A 16533-nucleotide genomic window follows, 5' to 3' on the forward strand; every position below is an offset into this window, starting at 1 on the left:
TGATGCAAAACAGTCATGAAAAACTGACAGTTGATTAGTTGTTAACTGCCATTTTTTTCACGGTCGTGTGTATCTAGCCCTCTTCACTCTCCCCTCACAGCGATCCAAGGTGATGGAGAGAGAAGAGGACTAATTGTTACCGAGCTCTACAGTGTATATATAGATAGAAAGCCTCAAAAGTCTTGTAAAAAACAAAGTAAAAATAGTTATGATATTCAAAGCGGTTCCAAAGATGTTAACGTTTAAAGAAGTACATATCAAAAATGGAAAATTTGACCTGGAAACAGGGGTATCAATGACCCTTGGTCATGAAAGGGTTAATAAAACTGTGAAGAATTTGTCAGTGCAAAATATATTTATTTTTCTGTTTGAAAGATGAGTTACTTGGGTCACAATCTCTAACATGCAGATAATAATCGTCCAAATTTTTAATTATTGAATGAATTCAATGGCTTTGAGGCTATAGAAGTTTTAATTAGTCCATTTACCAAATATATATTGGAATACTTCAGCATGCATGCCCAGCTAAACAGTTAGCGAACAAAAAACATGGGTGCACAAGGTATGGAGAATTCTAAAGTCATGTATATATAACTATTACTTTAAATAATAAACCTCTTGTAAATAAACCATTGAACCAATTCATAACAATAAGTTAAAACATTTTCACAGTAGTTAAAAAAAAAAACTACTAGAAAAACTGCTAGTAGATACTAAACCTCTTTTTTTTTTTTATATAGTTTATATAGATCAGGTATCATTCCTTTGCATCATTAATACCACCTGCGGTAATTGCAAATGTGGCTTCGTTTTCTGGCATCTCGGGGCTGTCAACAAAATGTAAACATTTAAGATTTATAAGAAAAGTCATTATTTTACATTTCAAGATTTAACCTACTTCATTATCAAGTGATAAATGTAAATTATGACATTGGATCATTCTCTGAAGGGCTCATGCAAACGCCATAGCCCAGTGCGTGGAGCCTTTACGGCTCCTTATTCCTCCGTGTACTGTTGTACAAGATCCGTCAGTATGGAGAAATACTCCCCTAGTAGCAGGTTTCTTTACGGGAAAATACCTACATACATACATACTGTACATACAGTACATACAGCATCAAATGGAGAATGACACTTTTTTTCTGTAAGATTCTGTTTTTTTTTAAAAACATAGTATTTGAAATCAATTGACCTCGTGGTGCAACAGTAGCACTCTGAAGAAAATATTATATTTGAAAACCAGTTTAGCGATGAAAATAGGTGCCTATGAGATAATAAAAAATAGATAAATGCAACAAATTTCAGATTAGTCTAAAGCAGGCCTTTTCAATTTTTTTCTATTAAGACCTCTCCAGTCAGAACCCAGTTATTGCCTGCGATTCTGTTACTGTGACTAGCTCCTGCGGTAGACTATTCCATAGATTCACAGTTCTCTCAGTAAAGAAGGCTTGTCGCCTCTTCAGATTGAACCTTTTTTTTCTCCAGACTGAGGGAGTGCCCCCTTGTTTTTTTTAGGGGATTTTACATGGAACAGGATTTCACCATATTTTTTGTATGTGCCATTCATATATTTATATAAGTTAATCATTTCCCCCCTTAGTCGTCTCTTTTCAAGTCTAAATAGGTTTAATTCTTTTATTCTTTCCTCATAACTTCTCCATGCCCCTTATTAGTTTCAATGCGCTTCTTTGTATTTTTTTCCAACTCCAGGGCATCCTTTTTATGAACTGGAGCCCAGAACTGCAGATTCTAGATGAGGCCGCACTAATGCTTTGTAAAGTGTTAATATTGTATCCCTATCCTGCGAGTCTATTTTTTGTCACATAATCCTATATATAGTCCCTCAATAGCCCCTGAAACATTTTTCCCATGATTGATGTTAACTACTTGCGTACCGCCCATAGACTAAAAATGTCCGGGCGGTCCGCAATTAAATCTGCAGGGCCGTTCCAGAACGTCCTGCAGAATTAGCAGGTTTGCCGCTCCCCGGAGGCATTTAGCTCCGTGCTACAGCTGTCTAGAGACAGCAGATATCATGGAGCTTTCACCCGGAGACCACTCAGTGTGGTCTCCGGTCCTGTGATTGCTGTAATAGCATGTCACAGCGATCACATTGCTCCTCCCAGCAGCGCTTGCACACTGACGGTAAGGAGCTCAGTTATGTGAACGCTGTGACAGGCTGTCACAGCGATCACATGTGTGCCGACGGTAAGGAGCTCCATGGTATAGCTGTCTAGAGACAGCTGTATCACCAAGCTTCAGAGTGGTCTCTGGTCAGGTGATCGCTGCGACAACCTGTCACAGCGATCGCCAGTTGCATCTTCTCCCTCTCTGGCAGACTGTCAGAGACGGAGAAGAATAATATAATGTAATAAAAAATAAAAAAACACACACACACTTTTTTCTTTTCAGTAAAAATTCTCTCTATAAATAAATTTGTCTATCAGCTACACGGCGACTTTGGCCATACACGACCCAGGTCAACCGGGCCAACATTGCATGTAATAAGAGTCAATGTGGTTGTGTCGCAACGCGTAAGTTGCCACAAAATGAAAGTTGCAAGAAATCCAAACTGTCGTGTCGTAGTTACTTGCAGGTTGCAAACGCAACCACATTGACTTTCATTACTTGCGGTGTAGGCTATGGGACATAGCGATCTTTGGTCACCATGTAATTCACAATTTTTCAGGCAGTAAAAAGCTGCCTTAAAATTCCTTCCTTGCCATGTTTTTCACCTGAAGACATTGAGGACTGCGGGCGTAAAATGCTTTTTCTGCCTCCCAGCCGCCCGGGAAAAAACAACAATTTCGGCCGTATATTGGCGCTGATTCTGAAGCGGTTTCCATGTCAAAATCAGCGCCAAAAAATTCTGTGTGAACTGGGCCTTAGGGTGATGCAGCGGATTACACTACAAGGCAAGTAGATGAGATTTTACAAAACTCATCTGCATGCTGTAGACATTTTACACGCCAGATTTTCAAATCTTTGATATGTCATTAAATTAATACCTTGGGGTCTACTTTCCATAAAATAATAATTTTTGGGGTGTCAAAGTTGTCTTCCAGTCCACAAAAATGAATGGCCTATTCTCAGGAGAAGCCATCAATATCTGATCGGTGGTGGTCCGTCTCCCCGCAGCCCCACCGATCAGCTGTTTTAAAGGGGCCACGATTCTCGTACGATCGTTGCTTCACCTTCATTTCCTTTACTGCTCAGACTGTGAATTGCGGACACACTTGTAGTGGCGGCTCACAGTATTACAGTATACACTTGAATGGGAGAAGGCTGTAAAACTGTGAACCGCCGCTACAAGTGTGTCCGCAATTCACAGTATGAGCAGTAAATTAAATGGAGGGGAAGCAGCGCTCGTACGAGCACTGTGGCCCCTTCAAAACAGCCGATCGACAGGGGTGCTGGACCCTGACCGATCAGATATTGATGGCCTATCCTGAGGATAAGCCGTCAGTTTTTGTGGACTGGAAATGTCACAACAGCTGTAATGGTCGTATGGTGTCAGCGAACCAGCTTTGGAATTTCTTTCTCTAAAAGCCAGTTTGCGCACCATTCATTGTAAGCACCACCTTGCGCCCAGCGTGTAAGAAATGCACACATATTTGGTATCATTGAAGTTGGCAGAAGTTGCCAAATATGTATTCAGGTGTGTTTACCAAGTGACATGCACCAGATGTAAAAAAAAAATCACCTAAATTCACACATTCATATTTTTTTCAATTTTTGTTCCATTTTTCCTTCCATGTTTTTAAAAAAAGTAAAATATATCTATTATTTTTTTACACAATATGGAAGCCCAATAAATGTAGGTTGGAAAAATAATAGAACAACAATATGCTTTAAAATTGGCACATGGCTAAAACGTAAAAATGGGCCTGGTCAGGACGGGGGTTAAAGCTCCTGGTCAGGATGTGCTTAAGCTAAATGGTCTATAATTACCCGGGGAAGACCTAGAAAATTGGCACCACATTTGCTCTGCACCATTCCCTTGGCACTATACCAGTCACTAGAGAATCTCTAAATATTATGAAGAGAGGGACAGAAATATCTGAACTAAGCTAAGCTTAAGAACTCTAGGGTGTAACCCATCTGGTCCCGGGGCCTTGTGCACATTTATTTTATTTAACTTAGCTTGGACCATATCTACATTCAGCCAATTCAGTATATTAATTGATGTATTAACAGCACTGGCACCGGCTACATCAGCTGCTCTTTTGTTGTATATACAGAGCTAAAGAACCCATTTAGTAACTCTGCCTTCTCTTCATGCCCTGTGACCAACTCCCCATTAGCACTATATAGGGGTCCTACATGTTCAGACCTTGGCTTTTTTGCATTTACATACTTAAAGAATTTTTGGGGATATGTTTTACTATCCTTTTATTTTGTACTTTTTCTGATTTTATTACTTTTTGACAGATTTTATTAAGCTCTTTATAATTTATAAAGGCTACAGCTGTAACCTCAGATTTGTATTTTTCAAATGCCCTTTTTTGTCATATATTGCCCCTTTTACAGAAGGTATAAGCCATATGGGGCTTAATTTTAGTAATTTATACTTAATACCAATAGGAATAACTTTTGCACTATAATTATACAATGTAGATTTTAAGATCTCCTATTTATCATTTCTACCATTATTTGACATTAGTGCTTCCCAGTCTATGTCCTAAATTGCAGCCCTCATCCTGGGGAAATTGGCCTTCTTAAAATTATGTGTTTTTGCACTCCCAGCCTGTGTTTGTTTTTTACAGTATAGGTAAAATATAACTATATTGTGATCACTGTTACCGAGGTTTCCACGAATATTGACAAGCTCTGCACTCTAGTTGGGTCTTCCACAAGCGGGCCCATAAAATTTTCATGTAACAGGTTGAGGAAATTTCTCCCCTTAGCAGTTGAAGCCGAATAATGACACCAATTAATATCCCGGTAATTAAAATCTCCTATTATCAGTACAATACCCCCCTGTGCTGCAAGCTCCATCTATTTATATATCTGACATTCCATCTCCTCAGTTAAATTGGGTTGTCTGTAGATTACACCAAAAGTATTTTTTTCAGTGTTTACCTCCCTTTGTAATTCCACCCACAAGGTTTCAAACTCCTTACAATCTTCACCCACTATTGTCTCTTTCACACTCAGCTTCATATCACTTCTCACATACAGACATACACCACCACCTTTCCTATTTGCTCTGTCTTTCCGAATCAGTGTAAAACCCTGTAGATTTACAGCCCAGTCATGTGAAGAGTCTAGCCATGTTTCAGCAACACCAACTATATCTATATGTTCCTCCAGTACCAAGGCCTCTAGCTCCCTCATTTTGCTTGCTAGACTTCTGGCATTTGTGAACATACACTTTAACTTGTATTTCAAATTGCCACATTTGGTATCAGAAATGTGATTATTTAACATAATTTGGGCATTTGTATTTTCATTGCTGTTTTGTAACAAAAGAATTTCCTTATCCTGTGTTCTAGTCCTCTCCCCACAGTCTATTTCTCCCCCACCAATATACTCTGACCCCTCTCTAACCTAACTACTCCTTTATTTTCTACATTGACCTCCATCCTCAGCCCTAGTTTAAATACTCCGCCACCCCAGCTAGAATTCTCTCCACCAGGACAGCGGACCCCCTTCCATTTAGGTGCAAATCATCTGCACAATATAGTTTGTACCCCCAATTAAAAGTCAGCCCAGTGCTTTAGGAACCCAAAGCCTTCTTCTCTACACCAAGACTTAAGCCATGCATTTAACTCCCTGTGCTCCCGCTGTCTTTCCTGTGATGCCCATGCCACAGGCAGTATTCCCTTCAACTTGTAGCCTAGTTCTTTAAAATTATTCTTAAGGCTCCTCCACCTACCATTTATTCTATCATTGGTACCCACATGGACCACGGCAGCTGGACCTTCAGCAGCCCCCCCCCAAGTAATTTATCCACCCATTCCACCACATGCTGAAACCTGGCACCAGGGAGACAGCAAACCATTCGGTTGAGGCAGTCTTGGCGACAAATTATTCCATCCGTCTTCCTGATTATAGAATCCCCTACAACTACTAATTGTCTTGCCTTACCTGCATTACCATCCTGCCAACTGCTAGCTGGGCTGTTTTCCTGGCTGTTAGGGAGATCAATATCCACTAGAGCTGTAATTTCTGATTGCGACAGGCTCGCATTATCACCAATCTTAGCAATTATGCTTGGAATAACATAAACAGGATTGGCCTTCCTTTTCTTGGACCACTTTCTACTGCCCCTAACTACATTAACCCAGGTACTTTCCTGGTCCTGCTGACCCATGTCTTCACCCTCCAGGTCTACCCCACTAACTGCTTGCTTAGTGAGCAGCATGTTACACTCAAGATTGTCTATCATCCTCAGTGTTGTATTTTTCTCCTTCAGAGAAGGAGCTTCCAGTTGAACAACATGTTCACATCTGCCACAGACGTATTCCCACTTGAGCTCCTGCTCCAGTCGTGCATACATATGGCAAACTGTGCACTGAAGAAAACCTCCAATCTTGCTATCCATTATCCCAGTTACACAAAAACAGTGAACAATTAAAAAAGTAAAGTAAGTAAAGAAGAGAACTTAGAGGGACTTTAACTCCTCTTTTCAACTCCGGTTTAATAACACCACTTGTTCACAAGCCACTTAAACCAGCAAGCCCAAAGAGAGCAAGCTCAAATGTGAGCCCCGCAGGCTAATTTATATCACCTGTGAGCAATTAACCCCTCCCCCTAATTAGCTGCACAGCAGAGAAGCTAAGAAGAAAAAAAGGTTTTTAAATTGTGTCAGTTTTGCTAGCTTCTATTTGCAAGCATTCAATTAATTTATCACACACAGTATCACACACAAGAACACAGCAACCCAATCCGGTTTAATAACTCCCCTTGTTCACAAGCCACTTAATTCGGCAAACCCAAATAAGAGCAGGATTAGTGCCAAAAAGTAGCTGTGTGAACTACCCATAACTTTCCTCTTATCAGGGCTCTGATACTGTGTGAGAAGAGCCCACAACAAAGTTGCAACTGTTGATATTTCACCTTAGCCAGTTATGTTGATAAACCAGAGATTGGTGCAACCATAGATAAGCCTGTGCATTATATAATCACTTCTGTCAAAAAGGCCACTCTAACAACTGGAGTGTGTCACAGTTTAAGAAGTACTGTTTTAAAGGCAATATCTACTTTAGATAACCCCTATCTATGTGTTCCATTGGGGCACATAGATTTAAAAGACCCATACGATGTTAAAGGGATTTTCCCATCAGGGACATCTATGGCAGGCATATCCACCGGATATGTCATAAATGTCAGATAGATGTGGGTCCCACCACTGGGACCTGCACCAATCTCTAGAACAATCCCCCTAAACCCCGTTCTACCTCTCTGTGCTTCGGCTGACTCGTGTGACTTCCGACCATGAAGAAGGAATCAGCATACTCTGTGTCCCATAGAACTGAATAGTAGTTACGGAAACAGCGTAGCTCGCATGCTACGCTACTTCCGTAACTTCCATTCGCTACTATGTGAGGTACGGCAACAGCGTAGCTCATTGAGCTACACTGTTTTTGTAACTCCCGATCATATAGTCAGGAAGTGGTTGGAAGGCAGGGGGGCCCCGTTCTAGAGATACATGGGGGTCCCAGAAGTGGGACCCGCATCTATCTGACATTTATGACATATCCTGTGGATGGGAAAACCCCTTTAATGTGACCCCCTTTAACATTACCTGTCATATATTTTAGCAATGCGCAGCTCGCCTCTTCCTTTTCTTAAGCTGATTCTTGTTGTTGAAGCATGTGCAAGTATGTGGCCTCCAATAGGCTTTTTGGGATCTGCCTGAAAACTAGAGCAAGGCAAAAGAAAAAGATTTTGATGGATAAGTATAAGCATACATATTTTATATGTTATATTTTATATATTAAACCATTGTTAACAATAAAAATCAAAATATTCTAGTGTTGTATAATATTGTACATATTAGACATGCCAAGGGCCTGTGGCCAGACACACACAAATACCTCCCAAGTTCCAAGTATCGCAAAGAGGGACAACGCGGCAATTTTTCTCCCTGTTAAGCCACGCCTCTAACCCCACCCATATACACCCTGTTCAGTCCACACAGTATCGTGCTCCCATAGTGCCTTCCAACAGTAAAATGCCCCCATAGAACCCCCCACACAGTATAATGCCAAATAGCTGCCCTCACACAGTATAATGTCCTCATAGCTGCCCCATACAATATAATGCCCCCATAAATGCACCCGTACAGTATAAAGCCAACACAAATGCCTCCATATAGTATAACGCCCACACAAAATCCCCCATACTGTATAATGCCCTGTAACTGCCCCATACAGCATAATGCCCCATACACTATAATGCCCCATACAGTATAATGCCCCCTAGCTGTCCCATATGGCATAATGCCCCCATAGCTGCCCCATAGAGTACAATACCCATATAGCTGCCCCATACAGTATAATGCCCCCTTAGCTGCCCCCCATACAGTATAATGCCCCCTTAGCTGTCACCATACAGTATAGTGCCCCTTAGTGCCTAATAAAAAAATAATAAAATAAATACTTACCTAACTCCATTCCCACGACTAGTGGAGGAGATCCCTCTGCTCCTCAGTTCTGTACTATGAGTGGCTCGGCACAGGCAGGGTCGATGACGTCACTGTATCGCGCCTGTCTGTGCCGAGTGGCTCACGGACGATTCACACAGTGAATGCTGAAGCAGGGAGCTGACGGTTCCTTGCATCAGCATTGGATACAACTGTATCTGCGTCCTGAGGATGTAGATACAGTCGACACCGGGATATGCCACCGTTGACACCGGGACATGCCACCGGCCACCAGGGACAGGAATCCGGAGCTGTACCGCTGAATCTGGGACGGTTGGAATGTATGCACACAGGAGAAGATTATTTTAATAGCTATCCTAAGGCTTAAATTTACATTTTTATAATTTTTTGTTATAAAATCGTTTAACATGACAGCAGTAATTCCTAAATTAAACTCTGGGGATAAACTTTATATGTACTCTGGGCAGCAAGTGGCAAACTTTCCAGCACCTCTGTCTTGCTCTTTCCAAAAAGACTACGTGGGAGTTCACATAGCTTTTTTGTCAGGCCTAAAAAAAGCTGCCTCATAAATTCCTTTACGAATTTTGAGGCAGATTTTGAATTGTCAGCGTTTTTTTTTGCAGCGTTTTCTTCTACCCATTGAATCTAATGCAAAAACCACTGCAAAAATTGCTAAAACCAAGCACTACAGGTTTTTTCTGCCTCCCATTGATTTAAATCAGAGGTGGAAACTGCTAATTCTTCTTTTAGAACTTTTATTAACATCTGGCAGAAAATTAAGTCTGCGATCCTCCAAGCAGTGGACCGCATGAAAAATCACACCGATAAAAGGAGAAAAGTTCCTCCTCAGTTCTCTCCTGGAGTCAAGGTCTGGCTATCCTCGAGAAACATTAGTCTCAAAATGTCCTCTCACAAATTCGCTCCCAGGTTCCTAGGTCCTTTCGAAGTTCTGCAACGGATAAACCCTGTATCCTATAAACTTCGATTGCCCTACTCTCAAGATACCCAACTCATTCCACGTGTCCCTCCTTAAGCCTGTGGTTCTGAATCGCTTCAGTAAAGCTCCTAGGTCTGCAGTTGCTGGCAGCGATTCGTCTGATGTGTTCGAGGTAAAGGAGATTCTGCACTATAAGAGAGTAGGAGGAAGAACTTTCTATCTAGTGGACTGGAGAGGGTTTGGTCCTGAGGAGAAGTCCTGGGAGCCAGAAGAGAACCTCAATGCTCCTACCCTCATAAGGAAGTTCCTCTTACGCTCCAGACCCAAGAAGAGGGGGCGTAAAGGGGGGGGGGGGTTACTGTCACGGCTGTGGTCACGGACCGCCGCCGTTCCTTACCTTACCTTGCGACGGCCGCTACCACAGACCGTTGGCATCCCGCCAGCGTCTCCCTCCTAGGAGATGCCAGCATTCACGGCCGTCCAGCCTTGCTCTGTATACTAAGGTGCGCGCTTCCTCGTTCCCAGCCTTAAAGGGCCAGCGCACGCACATGTTAAAGAGACTCTGTCACCACATTATAAGTGGCCTATCTTCTACATAAGGAGATCGGCGCTATAATGTAGGTGACAGCAGTGCTTTTTATTTAGAAAAACTATCTATTTTTACCACTTTATGAGCGATTTTTAGCTTTATGCTAATTAGTTTCTTAATGCCGAAGTGGGCGTGTTTTTACTTTAGACCAAGTGGGCGTTGTACAGAGGAGTGTATGACGCTGACCAATCAGAGTCATGCACTTCTCTCCATTCATTTACCCAGAACTAGCTATATCGCTATGTGCAGACACACAAACACTAACGTTACTGCAGTGTCCTGACAATGAATATACATTACATCCAGCCAGGACGTGATGTGTATTCAGAATCCTGACACTTCTGAATCTTTTCTGTGAGATTAAAGCAAGGCAAACGTAATTTCGCGAGATTACGCTGTAAACTGTCATTTAAAATGAGATTACGTTTGCCTTGCTGTAAAGATTCAGAAGTGTCAGGATTCTGAATACACATCACGTCCTGGCTGGAGGTAATGTATATTCATTGTCAGGACACTGCAGTAACGTTAGTGTTTGTTTATCTGCACATAGCGATATAGCTATATCGCTAGTTCTGTGTAAATGAACGAAGAGAAGTGTACGACGCTGATTGGTCAGTGTCATACACTCCTCTGTACAACGCCCACTTGGTCTAAAGTAAAAACACGCCCACTTCGGCATTAAGAAACTAAAAGTTCCCTAATTAACCCCTGTTCATCCTGGAATATAAGAAGGTCTCCACCCTTCCACTCCTTGCTTGAGCGTTGTTAGTTTTCCCAGTATAGTTATACTGCAGGTTTGTATTGCAAATGGTCCCTTACTGTTTTTCTGCTCCCAGTGTTCCCGTGCTCTGTTTCCTATCTCCTGTATCCCATACTGTGTTTCATTCCTGAGAATGTTTAGTATCGGAGCCGTGCCTTGCCTGCTGGAATACACCATGTCTGGTGTCATCTGCCCTCCCGAATACCATGCGCCACGTCTAGTGCAACCTGCCACGCCTGCTTGAATACACCACATCTGGTGTCAACTGCCATTACGGATACCAGCCACAACATCTTGCGCAACCCGCCACATCTGTGTCAGAGACCTTGCCGTCGTCTAGACTATCCCAGGTACCCTTGTGCTACACTCATTCCTTAGACTTTGCCTAGACTGTGAGTTGGTCAGCTGCCTCTCTGGTACAGCAGAGCGGCCTAGTGGGTCCACATACCCCTAGATTGTGACAGATACATTGAGGGGTCTTCACAGTGTCCTCTGTTACAAATGACCTGGACAGGGCATCGGCCCTCACATTTTTGTCAGTGGGACGGTAGTGGAGCACAAACTTCAAACAGGTAAAGAACAGCGACCACCTGGATTGATGGGGTTTAGCCATTGAGCCGACTGGAGATAAGTAAGCAGCGTCCTCTAGGAGGTGTCTCCACTCCTCTAGTGTCAACTTGATGGCCGGTAACCCCCGATCTCCAATAGAGTAATTGCGCTCTGCGGGAGAGAAAAGTCTAGAATAATAGCCACACACTAGTGTCTTTCCTTTAAGGCCTCATGCACACTTCCTTCACCGTTTTATCGGCCGTTTTTGACGGATCCGTGTGGCCGTTTTGTTATCCGTGTGGTTTCTGTGTGCAGTCCGTGTTTACGTTTCCGAGCATGGTACTGTCCAGTGTTCTTAAAAATCATGGTTATTCAGAGCTAGTCACTGTACAGGGTGCTGAAAGAGTTAATGGGCTGCACTGATCGGCCCTTCAGCACCCTGGATAGTGACTAGCACTGAAAAATGACCATGCTCGGCGCTCGCAAAATACAATTCTAAGGAAATAAAAAAAATAAAAAATCAGTTCATACTTACCCAGAACTCCCTGCTTTTTCCTCCTGTCCGGCCTCCTGGGATGACGTTTCATCCCATGTCACCGCTGCAGCCAATCACAGGCTGTAGTGGCGGTCACATGGGATAAAAGTCATAACAGAAGGCCGGACTGGATAACGTCATAAGGCCGGCCTCCTAGGATGACACTTCATCACATGTGGCTAGCTCTGCAGCCAATCAAAGGCTGCAGCGGCCACAAGGACTGCCGCGTCATACAGGAAGATCAGACTGGAGGAAGAAGAGGGACTCGTCACCAAGACAACGACCAGGGTACGTATGGAACAGCTTTTTATTTTACTTTTATCAGCAGCCTTTTCTCTCTATCAGTGCTGGATAGAGAGAAGTGGCTGCCGATTAGTGTAATATCTCTAATGTACTTCTTCCCGCCCGGACGTTGCTAGGCAACGGCTCCATCACACATGGACGGTACACGGATGCCTTCCGTGTGCCTTCAGTTTTTTTGACGGCCCCATTGACTTGCATGGGCCTCACGGTCACGGAATCTCGGACCAAAGAAGGACATGCTCTATTTTTGTCGGAACGGAGCAACGGGACCGTAAAAAAAACTGAAGTGTGCATGGCCCCATTGAAATGAATGGGTCAGGGTGCTAGCCATCAGAAAAATGGCTAGCACCCTGAACACAAAAAACTGAAGTGGGCATGAAGCCTAAAGCTTCTCTGTAACAGAAGTGCACATGAATCAACAGACGAAGCATCCACCTCCAACGAGAACTGTCGAGACACATCAGGAATGTAGGATAGAGGCTGAAAATAAGGCATTGTTGAGGCTACTAAATGCTGATTCTTCCTCTGGAGTCCACACATTGGCGTTCATAACTTTCTTGATAAGGGTAGAGATGGGAGCCGTCAGAGATGAGAAATTTGGGATAAACTGCCGGTAGAAGTTAGTGAATCCCAGAAAACACTATATGGACCGCAGGCCCTGAGGACGTGGCCATTCCAGGACGGACTTGACTTTTTCATGATCCAATTTGAGGCCCTGTTCCGAGATGATGCAGCCCAGGAAGGGCAGAGATTTTTTTTCAAAAATGCACTTCTTCAATTTGGCATACAGGTGATTCTCCCTTAGTCGCAGCAGAACTTGACGGACATACCTCCGATGTGTTGTCGGATCTGGGGAGATCAAAATGTCATAGAGATAGACAACCACACAGATATAGAGGAGATTTCGGAAGATATGATTCACAAATTCTTGGAAGACTGCAGGAGCGTTACACAGGCCTAAGGGCATCAGCAGGTATTCATAGTGGCCATCTTCCACTCGTCACCTTGAGGGATTTGGATCAAGTTGTAGGCCCCACAAAAGCCTAGTTTAGGGAAGATCCTGGCTCCTCATAAACGATCAAATAATTCAGAGATCAATGGCAAAGGTTATTTATTTTTGACCGTGATCTGGTTGAGACCACGATAGTCAATGCAGGGTTGAAGAGATCCGTCTTTTTTCTTTACGAAGAAAAAAACGGCCCCAGCCAGGGAGGAGGATTTTCGTATGAAACCCCTCTCCAGATTCTCCTTTATATAGGCAGGCATGGACTGAGTCTCTGGCAAGGAGAGGGGATATACCCATACAAGAGGAGGTGAAGCATTAGGAACCAGTTCAATTGGACAGTCGTACGCCCGGTGTGGGGGAAGCATCTCAGCCTCCTTCTTGCTAAAGACGTCTGCAAACTGCGCATAATGAGTGGGTAATCATGTTAACGACTGAGACATAGGAGGCAGAACAGGATGGATCGGTAACAGGCAGCGGTGGAGACATTTGGAGCCCCATTGGAGAACTTCTCTGGAATTCCAGTCCAGCACTGGAGCATGAAGCCGGAGCCAAGGCAGACCCAGCAACACAGGATTGACGGCTTTGGGCAAGATGAGGAATACAATTTGCTCAGTGTGAAGAGCTTAAACTTGGAGCCTCAGTGGCAAGGTCTCAGACACAATAGGATCGGGGCAAAGGAAGTCCATTCACCGAGGCTAGGGGTGTCTCCAAGGGAACTGTCGGCAACTGGAGCTGATCCACTAGGTCCAGTTGGATTAAGTTGGCCGCGGACCTGGAGTCCAGGTAGGCAGGGACCCGGTGCATCTTCTCACCGAACACTATGGTCACGGGAATGCACAATTTGGAAGAGGGTTTACAATTTAGTCCTTTTCCTCCTAGGCTGGCCTCTACAAGCAATCCTAGGCGCTGGAGTTTTTTGGCTTTTGGGGACACAGACGGACAAAATGGCCTCCGGGACCGCAATACAGACAGAGGTTCAAAGTGCATCTGCGTTGCTTCTCCTGGACAGACAACTTGAGGCGGTCTACTTGCATAGGCTACTCTGGTGGAATAGCTGATGAGGGCAGCCGGGGTTGCTGGAATGTAGGAGACAGCCTAGGAAATCTTCTGACCCGGCGAACCTCTTGAGACCGTTCCTGGATCCTCATGTCAATCGGGGTGGCTAGAAGAATGAGGTCATCAAGGGTAGAAGGAAGATCTCGAGCGGCAAGCTTGTCGTTAATATCGGAGGATAAATCCTGCCAGAATATAGCCACCAAGCCTTCTTTGATCCAGGTCAGCTCTGCCGCCAGGGTACGGTACTGAATGGCGTACTCGCCCAGGAAGGTGTCTCCTGAGCGCAAGGTCAGCAGGGATGCAGCTGCAGAAGATAATGTGCGGAATTTTTGTAGGAAACACGGTAGGTCACAGGTCTCTGACGTTCCCAGATGAGGTTCGCCCCTGCCAGGGCCTTGCCAGTAAGAAGAGAGACTATGAAGGCGATCCTAGTGTCGTCAGAAGGAAATGCACGGGCATGTAGACTGAAGTGGATATGACATTGGACATTGAAATCCCATGCAGGTCCTTGCATCTTCGTCATAGCGAGGCGGTAGTGGCAGAGAGAATCAGTACTGCCAGGAGGTGTAGTAGGAGGAACAGCAGGAGCAATAAGAGCAGGTGCTGTGAAGGCTGCAGCTTTCTTATCCAGCCGATGTTCAATAGTGTTCACCGCCAGGAGGAGTTGGTCCTGTCATGACCGAAGGTCTCGCATATTCGCCTGCATGACTTGTGATGTCGTCAAGGGCTTAGATTGACCAGCGGAGTCCATGGCCTGAGCGTACTGTAACAATAGCAAAGAACGGGAACACTGGGAACAGAATACGACTAAGGAACCATTTGCAAGACTAACATAGGAATACAAACAATGTTCAGGCAAGGAGTGATAGTCCAGGGTGATCTGGGAGTAATTAGTAAATTCTTTACATGTGCGCTCGCTGCCCATTTAAGGCTGGGAATGAGCTCGCGTGTGAACCCTAGTGATCACTGCAGGGAAGGACTGCCGCATGTGCTGACATCTCCGGGGAGGGAGACCGTGGCTGTTACACATACACTCTCCTTTGGTGGGATTGCCACCTTATTAAATCTTTTTGGTCCAAGGTTGAAAAAATAGTGTCATCCATTTGTCGACTATCACCTCCGCTATCTTCGAAGATAGCGTTTTTAAACCTACATCCAACTCTTCCAGACTCCTTTGATAAAGTAATGTGGCTACAACTACTTGTGACGGCTACAGCCATGATCCCACTATACTGGAGAAAGGAGGATTCACCTCCAATCTCTCAATGGTTAGACAAAGTAGCCCAGATCTCTAGACTGGAGGAGTTGAGCCACGTTGCTCAGGGAAATATAGGCAAATACAAGAGAATCTGGTTTGCATGGCTTACTTTTCTCCAAGATCCACAATAGTATTACAATAGTATTACAAGCTCTCCTCTACTTAATTTGCATGGCTTGATCTTAACTTGCTTGTATTGACCTATTCTATGCTTTCCATTACCACATTATGTGCATTGAATGGGACTAGTTCTTAAACTAGTTCTTAACCCCTTGGCAACATATGACGTACTATTACTGAAATGTCGCCAAGAAGAAGAATGGAGCGTGCTCACGGCCTGAGCGCGCTCCATACTCGGTGGGTGACGGCTGTGTTACACAGCCGACACCTCACTCTAGTGGGCGGAATCAAAGTTCACTTTGATTCCGCCTGTTTAACACTTGAAATGCCGCGGTCAATCATTTAAATTGTTAGAATATGGGGGGCGTCCCCTCAAACACGCCATCGTGCCTCCCGCCCGCGGCATGATCGGTCGTTTACAATGGTTGTTATGGCAATACTGCAATACATTGCATTCTTGCAAGCGATCCAATGATTGCTGGTTCAAGACTCCTAGGGGGACTAATAAAAAAAGTAAAAAACAGTTAAATAAAGATGTTTTTTTAAGTTTGCTTTGCAAAAATTAAGCCCTTATGTCGCTAAATTGCCGGAAAATTAAAAAAGTTATGGCTCTCAGAACATGGCGACACAAAACATTTTTTTTTTAGCAAATAGTTGTTTGTTTTTTTTTTAAAAACTGGTAAAACTCAAAACAAAACATATACATTTGGTATCGCTGTAATCGTATCAACCTGTAGAATAAGGTGCACATGTAGTTTTTACCGCCAGATGGACGCCGTAAAAACAAAAGCCCCCAAAAAATGGCGTAA

General features: G+C 43.8%; 1 protein-coding gene across 6 annotated transcripts in view; it reads right to left on the reverse strand.

The window, feature by feature from the left end:
- Window positions 1–336: 336 nt before the first annotated feature.
- The window catches only part of DMC1 (DNA meiotic recombinase 1), a 408015-nt gene continuing 391818 nt past the window's right edge, over window positions 337–16533 (reverse strand). For all 6 annotated transcript variants that reach the window (XM_075833569.1, XM_075833573.1, XM_075833572.1 and 3 more), the window contains 2 exons: window positions 7751–7867; window positions 337–827 (listed from right to left, as the gene is read on the reverse strand). In XM_075833569.1, coding sequence (XP_075689684.1) covers window positions 758–827; window positions 7751–7867 — 187 coding nt within the window. In that variant the 3' untranslated portion in view covers window positions 337–757. The remainder of the gene's footprint in view (window positions 828–7750; window positions 7868–16533) is intronic.

The sequence above is a fragment of the Rhinoderma darwinii genome, chromosome 7 (genome assembly GCF_050947455.1).
Source record: "Rhinoderma darwinii isolate aRhiDar2 chromosome 7, aRhiDar2.hap1, whole genome shotgun sequence".
NCBI lineage: Eukaryota > Metazoa > Chordata > Amphibia > Anura > Rhinodermatidae > Rhinoderma > Rhinoderma darwinii.